At 44.0% G+C, this 13,610-nt stretch overlaps 1 protein-coding gene across 2 annotated transcripts in view; it reads right to left on the bottom strand.

Moving 5' to 3' along the window:
• TRIO (trio Rho guanine nucleotide exchange factor) overlaps positions 1–13,610 on the bottom strand; it is a 320,251-nt gene that overhangs the window by 110,748 nt on the left and 195,893 nt on the right. For both annotated transcript variants that reach the window (XM_033110550.1, XM_033110551.1), the window contains exons 18-21: positions 13,285–13,434; positions 9,683–9,797; positions 5,930–6,045; positions 2,495–2,617 (exon numbers count right to left, since the gene is read on the bottom strand). In XM_033110550.1, coding sequence (XP_032966441.1) covers positions 2,495–2,617; positions 5,930–6,045; positions 9,683–9,797; positions 13,285–13,434 — 504 coding nt within the window. The remainder of the gene's footprint in view (positions 1–2,494; positions 2,618–5,929; positions 6,046–9,682; positions 9,798–13,284; positions 13,435–13,610) is intronic.

The following is a 13,610-nucleotide window of genomic DNA, read 5'->3' as shown; positions in this document are numbered from 1 at the left end:
CCCGAGCCCAGCACCCAGACTAGTTCCTGGTACATAGGAGGGGCTCAATAAGTAATTACAGAATAAATGAATGAATGAATGGTGTGATCAAAATTAAGTACAATGAATCTGCTAATCCATGAGTATATTTTTATTTTAATTGGTGTTTTTAAAATGCACTGAGCTGCAAATGAGTCAGTTGAGTCTTACTGACCAGGGGCTCAACTTCCATTTACACTAAGAACGTTACAGCACTCATTACTCCAACAACTGGGTTGGAAAATTGTCCTGTCAGAGTGAAGGATTCTTTACGTAAAAAATAAAAAAGTTTCTTAGAAGACGGTAAGAGGGTGACAGAAGGTAAAAAAGAAAGGAGCCCCGTTTCAACAGGAGAAACTAAATGACATATCCAAGCACCAAAGCAGGTGCTTTCTGATGGAAAGAAAGGCAGCCAGAAACCAAAGAAAAAAAGCTGCTCAGAAAAAAAGTGACAGGTGTCCTTTCAAAATCTACCAGTTCCTCTTAGCCAAACTGAATCAACATACCCAATGATAGAAACAGCTCGATATATTTGGGAAACTGAAAGGTCAGATGTCACCTCCGTTTTAGTTGCTTTTTTAAAAAATAAAAGGTAAAAAACAAAATGCCTGTTAGTGCTCATTCTTCCAATAATCATACTCCAAATTTGAGGAAAAGGGATATTTGGGAATAATGGAAAAATCCTTTCGTGCACACTCCACGGGTGGAACGAAGCTGCCTGCTGTGCGCCTCACTCCAGACAGTGACATCCACATGAGGGGCTTGTGCATGGCGCCCCCTGGAGGTGTGCTGTGGACAGGCTACCCGGCCAGGGAGCACGGCCTGCAGAAGGCACATTACTGGAACTTCAGTCAGGGAAAAGGAGCAAACCTTAAAGCTACCTCTGAGTGCTGTCTTTAGGATTTTCTTCATACCTCTATCATCAAAGGATATTCAAAGAAACCAATATAGATCATGTCATGCACATAACTGTAATTTATTATCCAAATATTAACAAAGAGGAGAACTACACAGTTAAAGATGTGCTGTGTGGAGAGGAAGGAAAAGCCGCGACCCTTACCTGCAGAGCAGGACCGGCCCCTCCCCTCCGCTTAGCGGGTGCCCTCCTCTGGGCACTCATGGTCCCTCCATCATGGTGCGGCTGTCACTGCCTGCTTGCCCCGGTCCGCCCTCCCCCACATTTCACGGTGCCGCCGAGTGCCAGATGTCCACTAAGCCCCATAGCAGTTAGACTGTCTGGAGCCCCACTATACTATATGCTCCTCCTGAATGAGACCAGGGGTTCCAAGAGCCCAGCACCCCGAGGCTGAGTGGAAGGAAATAACTTAGAACTTGAGAGTGGGGGCAGGAGCAGAGCTTGGGGAAGAACAACAGGAGGAGTCAGCAATTGTTACAGAAAAACATAAAAAAGTACAAATAAACCTAACACAAAGTAACTGTCTTCACTCTAAATGATCTAAAAATTCCTCTTGGATATATTTTCAAAGCCAGGTTAAGGGCCATACGCACACACAAAAAGTCAATCTTTTTACTTTATAGGAACGCTCCTTTTAACCAAAAACATCTCTGGCTTGATCATTTATTTTCTACTCCTAAATTTGAATTTAATCTTTAGCTTTTTCTAAAAACTCAAATCTATCATCAAAAACAGAGGCACTTCTGTAGAAGAATGTATATTCAAAAACTTTCAGCAACATAAACTTGGAGAAGGGAACTCTAATCGAGTCTCAAAATTGTTTTGAGGTAAAAGAAGGAATTAGCCTCTGCAGGAACATACTTTAATTAGGAAACCATTCATGCCAATGTATGGATTCTTATGTTTGCCTAAAATGTAATATTTACTCACATATATTACACACTCCATAAAGATGTTTTTAATTCTATCTTGATTTTTAGGAAAACTCTGAAAATGCCTCCAGTTTTATAAACTTGTGAACAACCACTAACAGTGTTGACATAAACTCTGCCAACTGTAAAACACAGACAGCTTTGTGGCTGGACTGAATGGAGGCCTGCGAATGTAACAATTTTCACAGACTAAAGACAAGGGGAGAAAACACCCACAGAATATGCCCAAGTCAGGTTGGCAACAGCAAACAGTGCTTCAGAACAATAGCAAGTACTCAGAAAATACCTCAGAAAAGAAACCAAAAAGAAAAAATAGGAGAATAATGAGAAGGAAAAAAAGGAGAGATGGCAAGTATTTGCAGAAGTCAGAGGAACAAAAGTGAACAGAACAATGACTAGAAAACTGAGGGGCACGCGTGGAAAGCAGTAAGACAGGTCACGAAATTAATGTGTAACAATCCACTGGGGTCACCATTTCTCCCGTTTCATACAGTATTTCCTAAGTGATACTTTTGAGAACCACCTTCTTTACCCAGAGTAGCGTGTTCCAGGTTATCCTGGAAAAACGCACGCAGACAGACAGCTGTGCAGGCCACCCGACAGAAGACCACTGCCGGGGTGAACGCACCTTCGCGGTGATCTGAAACTCCTCGTGTTCCTTCAGGAGCTCTTGTGTGTGCTGTATACTCGAACCCGTGGAGGTGTGTGTAGACAGGTAGAACTCCCCGTTGTCATGGATCCATTCCAGAGCCTAGAGAGGGAAGGAATGAAAACTGTTCACGGCGGAACATCCGCGAAGGAGGTCCAAACTCCTTAGTGACTCGTTTAAGGGCGAAATCACCAGTCAAAACCGGCCCCCATCAAGTTCTCCCTCAAAGAGAGACACGTTTCTGAAACAAGTAACATTAATTCTGAAATTTAAAAAGAGCCTGATGTTCTAGAAAGTTGTAATTGCATCACTTATGTAACAATAAAAAGGTCAAGAGTCTGTTATAACCATGAAGCTCAAGTCACACTAAAAGTACAAAAGAAATCACAGCTACGACTCTTTCTCGAGAATACTGAGAAAGTGTGGGTGGAAGGGTGGTCCCAGAACCTCACGTTGTTAAATGCTTCCCATCTCACGTCATGGGAACTTTAGAACCTCACTGCAATGTTGTAGCCACAAAAAGAGAAAGAACCCCGAGGTGAATCCCTAGCTTTCCAAAGTACAATTTTAGGCCTTTTCTTCCGTTCCTGCATACAGTGAGCTCCCAGATGTGCACGCCTGCTACTTGCTCCCTGGGGCTCCTGCCCTGGACCATCCGCACTGCACACGAATAAGCTGCAGAGGACATGGCTTAACACTTCCACTGTAGGAGAGAGATGACTGACCACGCCTGGAGAGAACGGGGCCAGCAGCTCAGGTTGCAGTACAATGACAGCTCTAACTAGTCTACCTTAGGGTTTTAGATGGAAGCCAATTTTTTCCTCTATTTTCATATATCTGAAGTGAAGTCAGACTTATTTAAACATACACATCTGAAAAAGCAATGCTGTGGAAGAGAAGCATAAATAAGCAGAAGCTTTTATATTTGCCCTTCATAATCTCTACATCATCCACCGATTTGCTGGTCTTGGAACAGAACCGCACCGTCCCTACTGGACACTTCACAGCATTTATAGCGTTTTAGAAGAAAAGCTGAAATGAAAGCCAAGGCTCAGCGCTTACCATGCAGCTTCCTGGCTGGGAACGTACTGCTGTCTCGCCTGAGCCTGGCTATCCCAACCCGGGAACAATGTTAACTCTGAGTCTGAATCCGGGCAGAAAGCCCATTTCCTCACAGGTCGTGGACCTGTCCCTCTCATAGCCAAAGGACCCCAAGAGCCTACCATGGAGTCAGGTGCTGGGCGAGGCACCAGGGAAGGAGAGCTCTGGTCCCACCCCTGCAGACCGGGAAGGAGGAGAGAGATGAAGAAAGATACACAAAAGACAAGTGAGAAGTGGGGAGGCCTGGCTTAGTGGGCGGTCTGCGGGGGAGGTATGTTAGCCGGGGCCTGCAGGCTGACAAGGGATGGGCTCGGGAGGCATGGGGGAGCTCACAGGAGATGGGAGGTGAAGCCGTGGAGGGCAGGAGGGCCCTTGGAGGTCCCAGGTCCCTTGACTTTTGTCTGAAACCTAACAGGGCTGCTGTGTGGAAAGGCACTGGAGCGAGTGGAAGGAGCAACACAGGCCAGCTGGTTCGGGGTTAGACGAAGGGGGTGTATGTGACGTCATGGCTGTGGACGAGAGGCGGGGAGGGCAGGTCTGACACATGCGGGACCCATGAAGGGATGAAGGCGGAAGGTGAGGGGAGGACAGGAATCAGGAACCACACACCCTGTGAGATGAGGGGGACATGGAGGGCAGTTCTGCCCTCAGGGGCCAAAGTGGAGCCACGACAAGGAGGTGGCCAGGCTCATCAGCCTGAAGACCGGACACGGAGGTCAGGGCTGGGAGAGAGCAAGAGAGAAGATAAAAGGCAGGAAAAGAAGCGAGAACAAGCCCCAACTGAGCCGTGGAGGAAGGCGACACTCAGAGGCAGAGATGAGCAAGAGGGGCCAGCAGAGAGACTGGGGGGCAGCAGAGGACGGGACCGCCCCCAGGCCCCAGGGCTGGGCGTCATCTCTGCCCTCCGGGGAGGCTGCACCGATGACACTCAGGGTGCCATCCTGAGCACTGCCGCCGGCCGAGTCAGGGCTCCATCGACATTCACTGTGGAGCTGTGCTCACGTAAAGAACAGAGCCCACCAGGGCCGATGGGTCATCATCAGTCACGGCCTAAACTTCATGGTTTTATTTTCGGCAAATGAGCTACCTTCAGGAAAAAGCTACAACACATTTTCTCTGTCAAGAGAGTTATTTACAATTTTGTTCTGTATAGCTGAATGATGCCTGTCTTCCAACAGAGAAATAATAAGGATGTGACAAAGAATTATGAAACCATCTCTAATTAGAAACAAAATCAGGCCCCCATAAATCTGAAACATATTTTTAAATTCTACATTAAGAAAATATAATTTAAACATTAAAAATACTACTGCTTGCTGCCTCCGTTGGAAATATGATGACTATACCTGGTATAGTCAACCAAGACGAGAGAACGGCCGAGTCAGGGCTCCAAGTCCATCAACCACGAACAGCTTATCCACCCTAGGGACTGAGCAGCTCTGAGCACCAGGCCGCCCACTGGAGACTGACCTTTACCAAACAGGAACGAAACAAGCTCCCTAAGTGGGAAACCTGTGCTGAGGAAGATTTCATCTTTCTTACGCTGTAAGATGTAACTGCATGCTACTCTGTGACTGGCACATAGTAGGCTGATAGGCGGATTGAGAAACCACTCGGGTCTGACGTGATTACCACTGACCGACAGCCATGAAGAGGCCCCAGCATGTCTAAGCGCCCTGACACGGAGGGCGGGGTGGCTCGATGGTTCCTATGCTGCCTTAAAGGCCAAAGAGAAGGGACGGGAGTCTCAGTGCGCAAGTCTGGGTCACACGACTTCACCCTGAAATGACCATCGCGACTGGACCACAGAGGCGGAAACACCATCCCAAATGACCTCCATGGGGGGTACTTCAAACGTGCACTTTCGATGTCTTTGCATTAGCCAAATGCAGACGCATTTTTTGATTATACTGAATTATTAGAAATTCTGTCATAATTCTTACTTAATTTTAGCTCGATTTATCTGAACATATAAATATAGCGACATAAAAAAATCACCTGCCATAGTATTTACAGAAATTCAGAACCTAATTCCACAATGACTTTTAAATCACCATCAGAATTCTAACATGTACTTTGCTCTCTTAAGTATGAGGTAATGGCAGGAGAGGCCAGCTGAGTTTACACTCCCTGAGGGACAAAGTCACCAAGTGACACACTTTTACGAGGTTGTGGGGTTTTCTTTCCACAACAAACTGTTAACTAAAAGGTGTTTTAATCATGAAAGTGATTTGGAAACTGCTGAAATGTGAAACCTGACCACCTGACAATGGCAGTCTAAGCACAGGACGGGGACCCGGTGTTGTGACTGACCTGCTTGGCACTCCGTTCAAAGACCACATACTGCTGGCACTGGTCCAGCCGCCTCTTTCTCATGGTCCAGTAATGCAGCACCCTGTTTTCCCGCTGGAAGAGTTCATTCAAAATGTCTGAGAGAATAAAGAGAGAAGCACATGTTGGTGCTTGCAATCAGTGGAAACACCTGCAAAATCCCATTCATTTTCATTTGAAGACTTTTTATGCACATGCCATCGCAAGAGAGAATATTGAATAAAGATCCACATAGCTTGCTTGCCCAGCGTTCTCAACGAACTTGTCAACCAGACCTCTCCTGCTCTCTCACCCCAATTTGTTCTCTGATGACAGAGATCACTGGAAACTGAAGGCTGGTCCCTAAAACACGGGAGAGCTGGGTCAGGGGATATGCTTATGGCGGCCCCTGCTGGGCAAATCTGACAGTGGCTGGAAAAACATCCGCATTAGATATCTTGCTCCAGACCATTCAAACCTTCTTGCAGAAGGAATTTAGTGTAAAAGATGTATGCTGAAACGGTGAAGTATTAGGAGAAAACAAAGGCTTTTTTTGTTTTCTTTTAAAAATAAAAACATAAACCATTAGAAGAAGGAAGGACATGACATAGAGAAGCACGGAGCTAGAAAGGCCAAAATACCCTGATTGCATAAAAATTAAGAATTTCATAACCAAATAATAACCACCACAAAAATACTGCACCAATAGAAAGCTAAGAAACTATTGAGGAAATGTAAAACACAGACCTAATTTACTTAAGTCAATAGAAAAAGATAATCAATTCATTAGAAAAATGAGCAAAGCATACGAAGTTCAGAATTTTAAAAATATGGCCACTAAATATATAGAACCATGTTTAACCTCACTCATACAAGGAGGCCATCTTTCAGTGTTTCCCTGGAAAGGACTTACTGTCAGTGCTGGAGGAGTAGGGGGACAGGCTCTCGTGACCCTATGTTACTGAGGGAGGAAAACGTAGCACTACCCTCACAGAGAGCAATCTGGCAGGTGTGGGTACCTTTGGAGCAGAATTTACCTTTCAGACGTACAGTGCTTACACAAGCACTCAAACTGATTCGTACTCAGACGCTTGAACACTGAGGCACTTTGGGAAACACTAGCAGCAATGTATGAGTCCATGAATTGGGGGGCAGGTTAAATCAGTTACAAAATCACTGTACTGGACATTAAAAAGAACGAAGCAGATCGTTTAATTCTGATATAGAAAGATGACTAAGATACTATTAAGTGAAAGAAGCAAATTGTGGGGAATTATAGTCTCATTGTGGTAAAAAAACAACAACAAAAAAAACACCAAAAAAACAAAAACACAAGCAGGATGAGTGAGTAGACTCTACAGACGTTTAGATTTCCCTACATATTTAGATTTGTACGCATAGACAGGATGCACCAAAAAGTCCCGACGGTGGTTACCACTGGCAAAGGAATTTGGTAGCTTACATACCCTGTTTTCCCGAAAATAAGACCAAGCCGGACGGACCATCAGCTCTAAATGCGTCTTTTGGAGCAAAAATTAATGTAAGATCTGGTCTTATACTGTATTATATAAAACCTGGCATTATATTATATTATATTATACCTGGTCTTATGTTATAGTAAAATAAGACCCAGTCTTATTTTACTATAGTTTTATAGTTTTTTTGTTTTACTATAACATAAGACCAGGTATAATATAATATAAAACCAGGTCTTATACAATACAATATAAGACCAGATCTTATATTAATTTTTGCTCCAAAAGACACATTTAGAGCTGATGGTCCGGCTTGGTCTTATTTTCGGGGAAACGGTACATTTGAACACATTAAAAAATTTTTATAGTAAGTCTGTTTTACTCTAGAAGTTTATAAAATAGACAGAAAACTGTAGAAAAAGATTACTAAGATTGACAGTGCAAATCAAAAGTATGGTACCTAGACTATAACTTCACTATATTGGAAAACCTGAAAAATACAGGTTTTCCACAAATACCTACTGGTTCCTAGTGGGCTGAGTGCACTGTGAGAAACCAGGATCTGCGAGCACAACTTACCCATCAGCTCAGTGGTCAAGCTGCATCACCTCTGCTCTACCGAAAAAGTGAACTAGCTTCGTGCAACAAATTAAGACTCCTAAACGTGAAGACTCAAAAAATTTAGCTACAATTTCAATGAGAATATCACATGTGAAAATTAACTTAAACCCCTGGAACTTTTCTAGTCTCTGCTTGGGGCAGGGCTGATTTGGGGCAAGAAAGCAGCTGGCAGTGGCTACCTGGGGCTTCCTCAAGCTCCCGAGGGACCCTCTGCTCACGTGGGCTGACCCTTCCTGGCTTGTGCCCTCTGGGGTCATACTGTCTGTCCTGGCACTGTCACCCTTACAGGGGTTTGCTGCACTGCTTCCCCAGAAGCCTACGGAGACAGAAGCAGAACACTTCTAATTCTGCACAGCACCCAGCACTACGATCAACAGTAGCAAATGCACGATGACCATCTAGGGAGTGAGGACATGGGACATACTCCCCTCTCACACACGCACACACCTCAAACTGGGACAACCTAGAACGGATCCCAGCACTTTCGGTCACAGCAAACAGGGTACGGCCAACAACCAAAGCAAGGCTGAGAGACGGGAGAAAGGAAATGATTTTTATAAGAAACGAGCCAAGTACCCTGATTACTAGCGCAAAGAACTTGCTGTCAGTGAAGACTTATTCCTGCTGGAAAATGCTTGCTCCCATTAGTCACTCATCTTCCCCAAAGAAAAGCCCACTGATTAGTAAGGATCAGTCTCATCTGGAAAGGACTGTACCTGTGTGAGGAAATTGTTCTGTGACAACTAACGGATGAATCAGATCAACAGGGAGTAGAACGCAATGTAGCAAGTTTTTGCCAGTCATGGTGTTTCAAAAAAATGTGAGATGAGTCATTTGTTAACTGATCACTGCAACTGTTTGCTATAAAACTCAACTCTCAGAGTGCTGGTTGTGTGACCTCGGTTTCCTCCTGTATTTAGTACCGACTCCTGGGCTCAGTGTGCTCAGTGTGAAGATTCCAGCTGACAGAATGGTCCTTAATATCAAGACTGCTTTAAACAGCCTGCATCATTTTCTCAGGATCCATTTCCATGTCATAGCAATTGAATTTGCAAAGACTACAATTACATTTCAGTTTAAAATTATATAACATTTGAATGCATTTTCACTGTAAAATATTCAGTCAGAATTCTACAGAGTAAAAATCCTAAGTTCCCTTCACTTCCATCCAAACTATTTATCATTTAGTATATTTTCCCAGATCTGTTTCTACGTATTTACATATACATATGTTATATTAAAAACATGGTTTCATAGATTTTTATACTCAAATGATATTGAACTATATTCAATGTATTAATATTATTTTGCAATTTGCTTCTATTAATAACGCTTTAAGTATATAAAAATGGTGACACTGTTGGCAGGTAATTGTGTGATTTAAACTTTTAAAACTACTTCGCCTGTAGATAGCTCTGGTTTTCATTTTTTTCCGATTTATAATATTTTCACTTACTTTAACAAAACAGTCAGTTCCAATACATGTCATCCTGAATGCTGCTTTTTCTGTTTACACCCTTCAACTTCATTCAATAAATTACCAATCTATATATTTAGTATTTTCTTATTAAACTAAGATAAATGGACCCTGAACATGAAGCCCTGGCTCAGAGTTCAGGACACGCCTTGTCCCGCGCCCTCCTCGCTCCTCAGGACTCACTCTTCACTTGTTGTTCTGGCGCCTTGATGTGTGTCACCATCCCTGGCATGTTCACGCTATTCCTGTGCAGGTACTTCAGGAAGACGTCCGCGTTCCTTCTAGCAAGTGTGCAAGCCTAGGAAACAACGGAGAGCAGTGCGTTGTTCACCTGCCCTACACCAGTGTGGACGTTGAATATATAAAGATGATAAGATCACATGGCTCGAACGCATCTTTACCTAAAATGTTCACCTGGCCAACTTGTGGTTTGAAGAATACACAGGTTAAATCCTATTTCAATTAAAACAAAACAAAAACAAAACAAAACAAAACACCCCTGTCTTGGAGTCCTTGCTTTGGTGAAGCCAGCTGCTACACTGTGAGCTGCCCTATGGAGAGGCCCAGGTGGCAGGACACTGAGGGTCGCCGTTGCCCTGCAGCCAGAGAGGACGTGAAGCCCTTCCCCAGTCCAGCTTTGAGGTGGCGGCACCCTCGGCCAACACCTTGCCCTTTGTGAGACCCTGAGCCAGAGAACCCGTCTGAGGTGTGCCTGGATTTCTGTAAATGGCAGACAGCAAATATTCTGAGCTTCCCGAGTCACACACTGCCTGTGTCTCGCTGCCACTACTCAGCCTGACCACCTGGAGGAAAGGAGTGACGGACAACGTGACCACGAGTGGGGCAGATGCATCTACTCTCACATCGTAGTCGTCCAGCCTTTAGTTTCAGACCTCCAGTTCTGGGGTGGTTTGTGACATGGTGCTCTTTTCGTAATAGATAACTGATATTATGTGTTCATAAACCAAGTAAGTAATTTCACTAATGTCTTAAAAGAATTTTAAGTAAGAGAAAAGGGATATAAATATAAAAATTGAAGCAGTTAAGGAAAAAAAGCCTGTAATTATATTTGAAGTGAAAATATGTTGCACACTTCCTGTCCCAGCTCTGGAATTAATCTTTTCTTTAAGGAGCTCTGCGTCCTTCTGGGGGAAATGGTACTAAGTGGCCACAGCCTGGGCTGACGGACGCTCACGGTTACAGGTTGGTCACTGTTTTGAAGCCTTTTCAGTAAATGGAGTTACAATACCTTTATTATTATTATTATTATTAAGAGAAAACTATATTATGAGTCTCTACAGATAAGTCTGAAATGAGCTGTCATACCAAACAGTGAGGAAACTGGTGAAGATTGCTGGGGTCAGATCAAAAGGACATCTGTGCTATCTGTCCCACTAATTGGACAAGTTGAACATAAAAAGATAAATGACTATGATCAAAACACACCAAATATATTAAAACCCATGATAATGGTAAAAAAAAAAACCTAATTGAACGAACAGGTTGCTAGAGCAACAACTCTGAAAACTGTACACAAAGGGTAAGAATCAAGCACTTACCCCCACCATTTCTGGTCAAACTTATTTCTGAGTAACCTGACAGCTGAGGCAGGAACAGCTGTAGCTAATCAAGGCAGAAGGAACGACAGGATGCCACCATTTTGCAAGTCCTAAAGAGCAGTGTCCAGTGGTGACTACACACCCAGGAGGCGAAAGCTGATTGGCAGTGTGTAACGGATGAGCTGGACTCGCCATGCCTGAGGCAGTGGTACAGCCTCATACTGCACAGACAGAAAGAGGCGCGGACCTGTGTGCGTCCTGACGTAACGCCACGGGAGGGCACAGCACCACCTGGTGGGGAAGCTAAGCTCAGTCAGCATCGGATGGAGGCGCTCCACCTAACTAACAGCAAGTTAGAGGATCCAGGGCGGTGCTAAATGACTCAAAGACCAAACGACCAAAATCCAGGATGAGGAAACACTACAGTATGACTAACTTATTCTTCAATTAGTAAATGGTAAGGAAGGGAGGGTATTTAATGAAGAGATTTAAGAGACATACAAATCAAATCAATGTGTGGACCTTGTTTGGATCTTGATTAAAACCACGTATAAAAAGACATTTGTGCGACAATCAGAGATATACGAACACTTTGATTTTACATGAAATAGAGGAGTTATCAATTTTTAAGATTTCATCATGTTATTGTGGTTATGCTTTAGAAAGGCAGAATTTAGTGTTTAGACACATACCTAAGTATTTACAAATAAAATGATGTAATATCTAGAATGTAAAACAATCCAGTGATTGCCCATATACTGATAACTACTGACTGACGGTGGGTGAGACGTGTATAGGGGTTTATTTTCCGTTCTCTGTTTAGATGCATCTTTAAACTTCCACCATAAAATGTGTGGACGACCAACACACAGACACTACAGGATCCTGGTGAATGAAGAACCTGAACAGGCAAGCCTGTGATTGTTCTTGTTTTAGAATTTTACCTAATTATCTTTCTTAATTATATTAACTAAGTAGTATTCCATTTTGTTCTGTCCTAAATGGATTCCAGAAAAAGGGACAAATTATGATTCCAACTCAAAACATCCTCACAGAGGCCGGCATTTCCCAAACTTAAGTGGCAGCGACACACAGGTCCTGTTTGAAATAGTTAACGATTAACGACCCTGGGGAACTTCACCACTGGGTTCCCACCGTTTTGCTTCAATAGAAATTTACTTTGGTGGAAGCTCAAAGTAAGTATACCAGATCAGAATTTCCAAAGAGTTACTACAATCTGTACTCCCAGACTAAACAATGACTCTCCCAGCAGGACTGACCATCACCTTCAAAAATGGAACAGAAGTTATTAAATGTAACAGGATATGGTGTCAGAGGGGTCAGTTGCTGAAGCAATAAAAAAAACTAAACTTAAAGCAACAGTAAAAAGTAAACACCACACCTATTTTTAACAGTCTGAGCGGCAACAAGCAGAACCTCAGAAAATCTGTTTGAAAAGTGAAAGAACGCAACATGGAAACATTCACTGTTAACGTTCTAAACACTTGGACCACTGTTTCAAGATCTGTTTCAAAGCACATCGGTGACTTATGTGTGAATACAAATATAAGTAAATATGTAAGTAAAATTTACAAAAATAAAACAAAGCAGGCTTGAAAAATCCCTCATTTAAACCTTCTCAGAGTTCAAACTTCCAGCCTGGCCTGAACAGAATTCAAGTTCTCTTGCAGAAAACAGCTCCTGAATCAGTATTAGTAACGGATCCTGCAAACCACAAAAGGTGTTCCCGCTTTGTGTTTACACTGGGCTCACACATCGGAGGTTCAGTCTTTGTTCCTAAAAAGACTGAATTTCCAAAGGAAGATTATTTTAAGCTACAGGCATTTCTGTTCCACCAAATCTCTCACTTTCTCTGTTCGGAATCACTTGGTTTTGTGACTTCCACCCATTCTTTATTCACCCAGATTTCTAACTCTCTGTGAAAACTAGAAAGAATGTAAGTCACAAATGCAAACGAGTTTACGATTTCCTCTCATCACCTAGTTTATTGCTGACGCGATGCTACCCCTCACTTCCCACACAGGGGAGAGGTGTGAGGTGTGAGGGGGGCTCCGCTGGAAAGCGGAGGCTGCGATGCGCACCCAGCATGGAGGCCATCGGTCGTTTCCCACTGACCGTGCAGATTGCACTGCACTTCAGGTGACGCCCCCAGGAGCTGGGCACAGCGCTCGGCGAGCCCGGCCCCGGAAGCCAGCACTGCCGTACCTTCAGGAACGCTTCTTTTTGCTCCAGGTGCTTGCTGATCATCGGGGTGACGTGATCCGTCTCGGAATTGGGGCCCAGCTTGTCGGCTCCTCCACACCAGTCCTCTTCCCTCTTGTACTCCTGCTCCAGGCTCTCGAGGACACTGCAGACCTATGGGCAGAAGAGAATTCCAGGCTCAGGGGCACCACTGGCATCGGCCGCACGGCCCGGCATCTTTGGGAAGCATTTTCAGTCAGGCCCTGGGCACAAGAGTGGTGGCCGAGGAGGGAGCCCACCAGAAGGAATCAGCCTCCATCTTACCTGAGGACAAATGCAGGTCTTCCAGA

The sequence above is a fragment of the Rhinolophus ferrumequinum genome, chromosome 7 (assembly GCF_004115265.2).
Source record: "Rhinolophus ferrumequinum isolate MPI-CBG mRhiFer1 chromosome 7, mRhiFer1_v1.p, whole genome shotgun sequence".
Classification (NCBI taxonomy): Eukaryota; Metazoa; Chordata; class Mammalia; order Chiroptera; family Rhinolophidae; genus Rhinolophus; species Rhinolophus ferrumequinum.
This window is presented reverse-complemented; position numbering and strand designations above follow the sequence as displayed.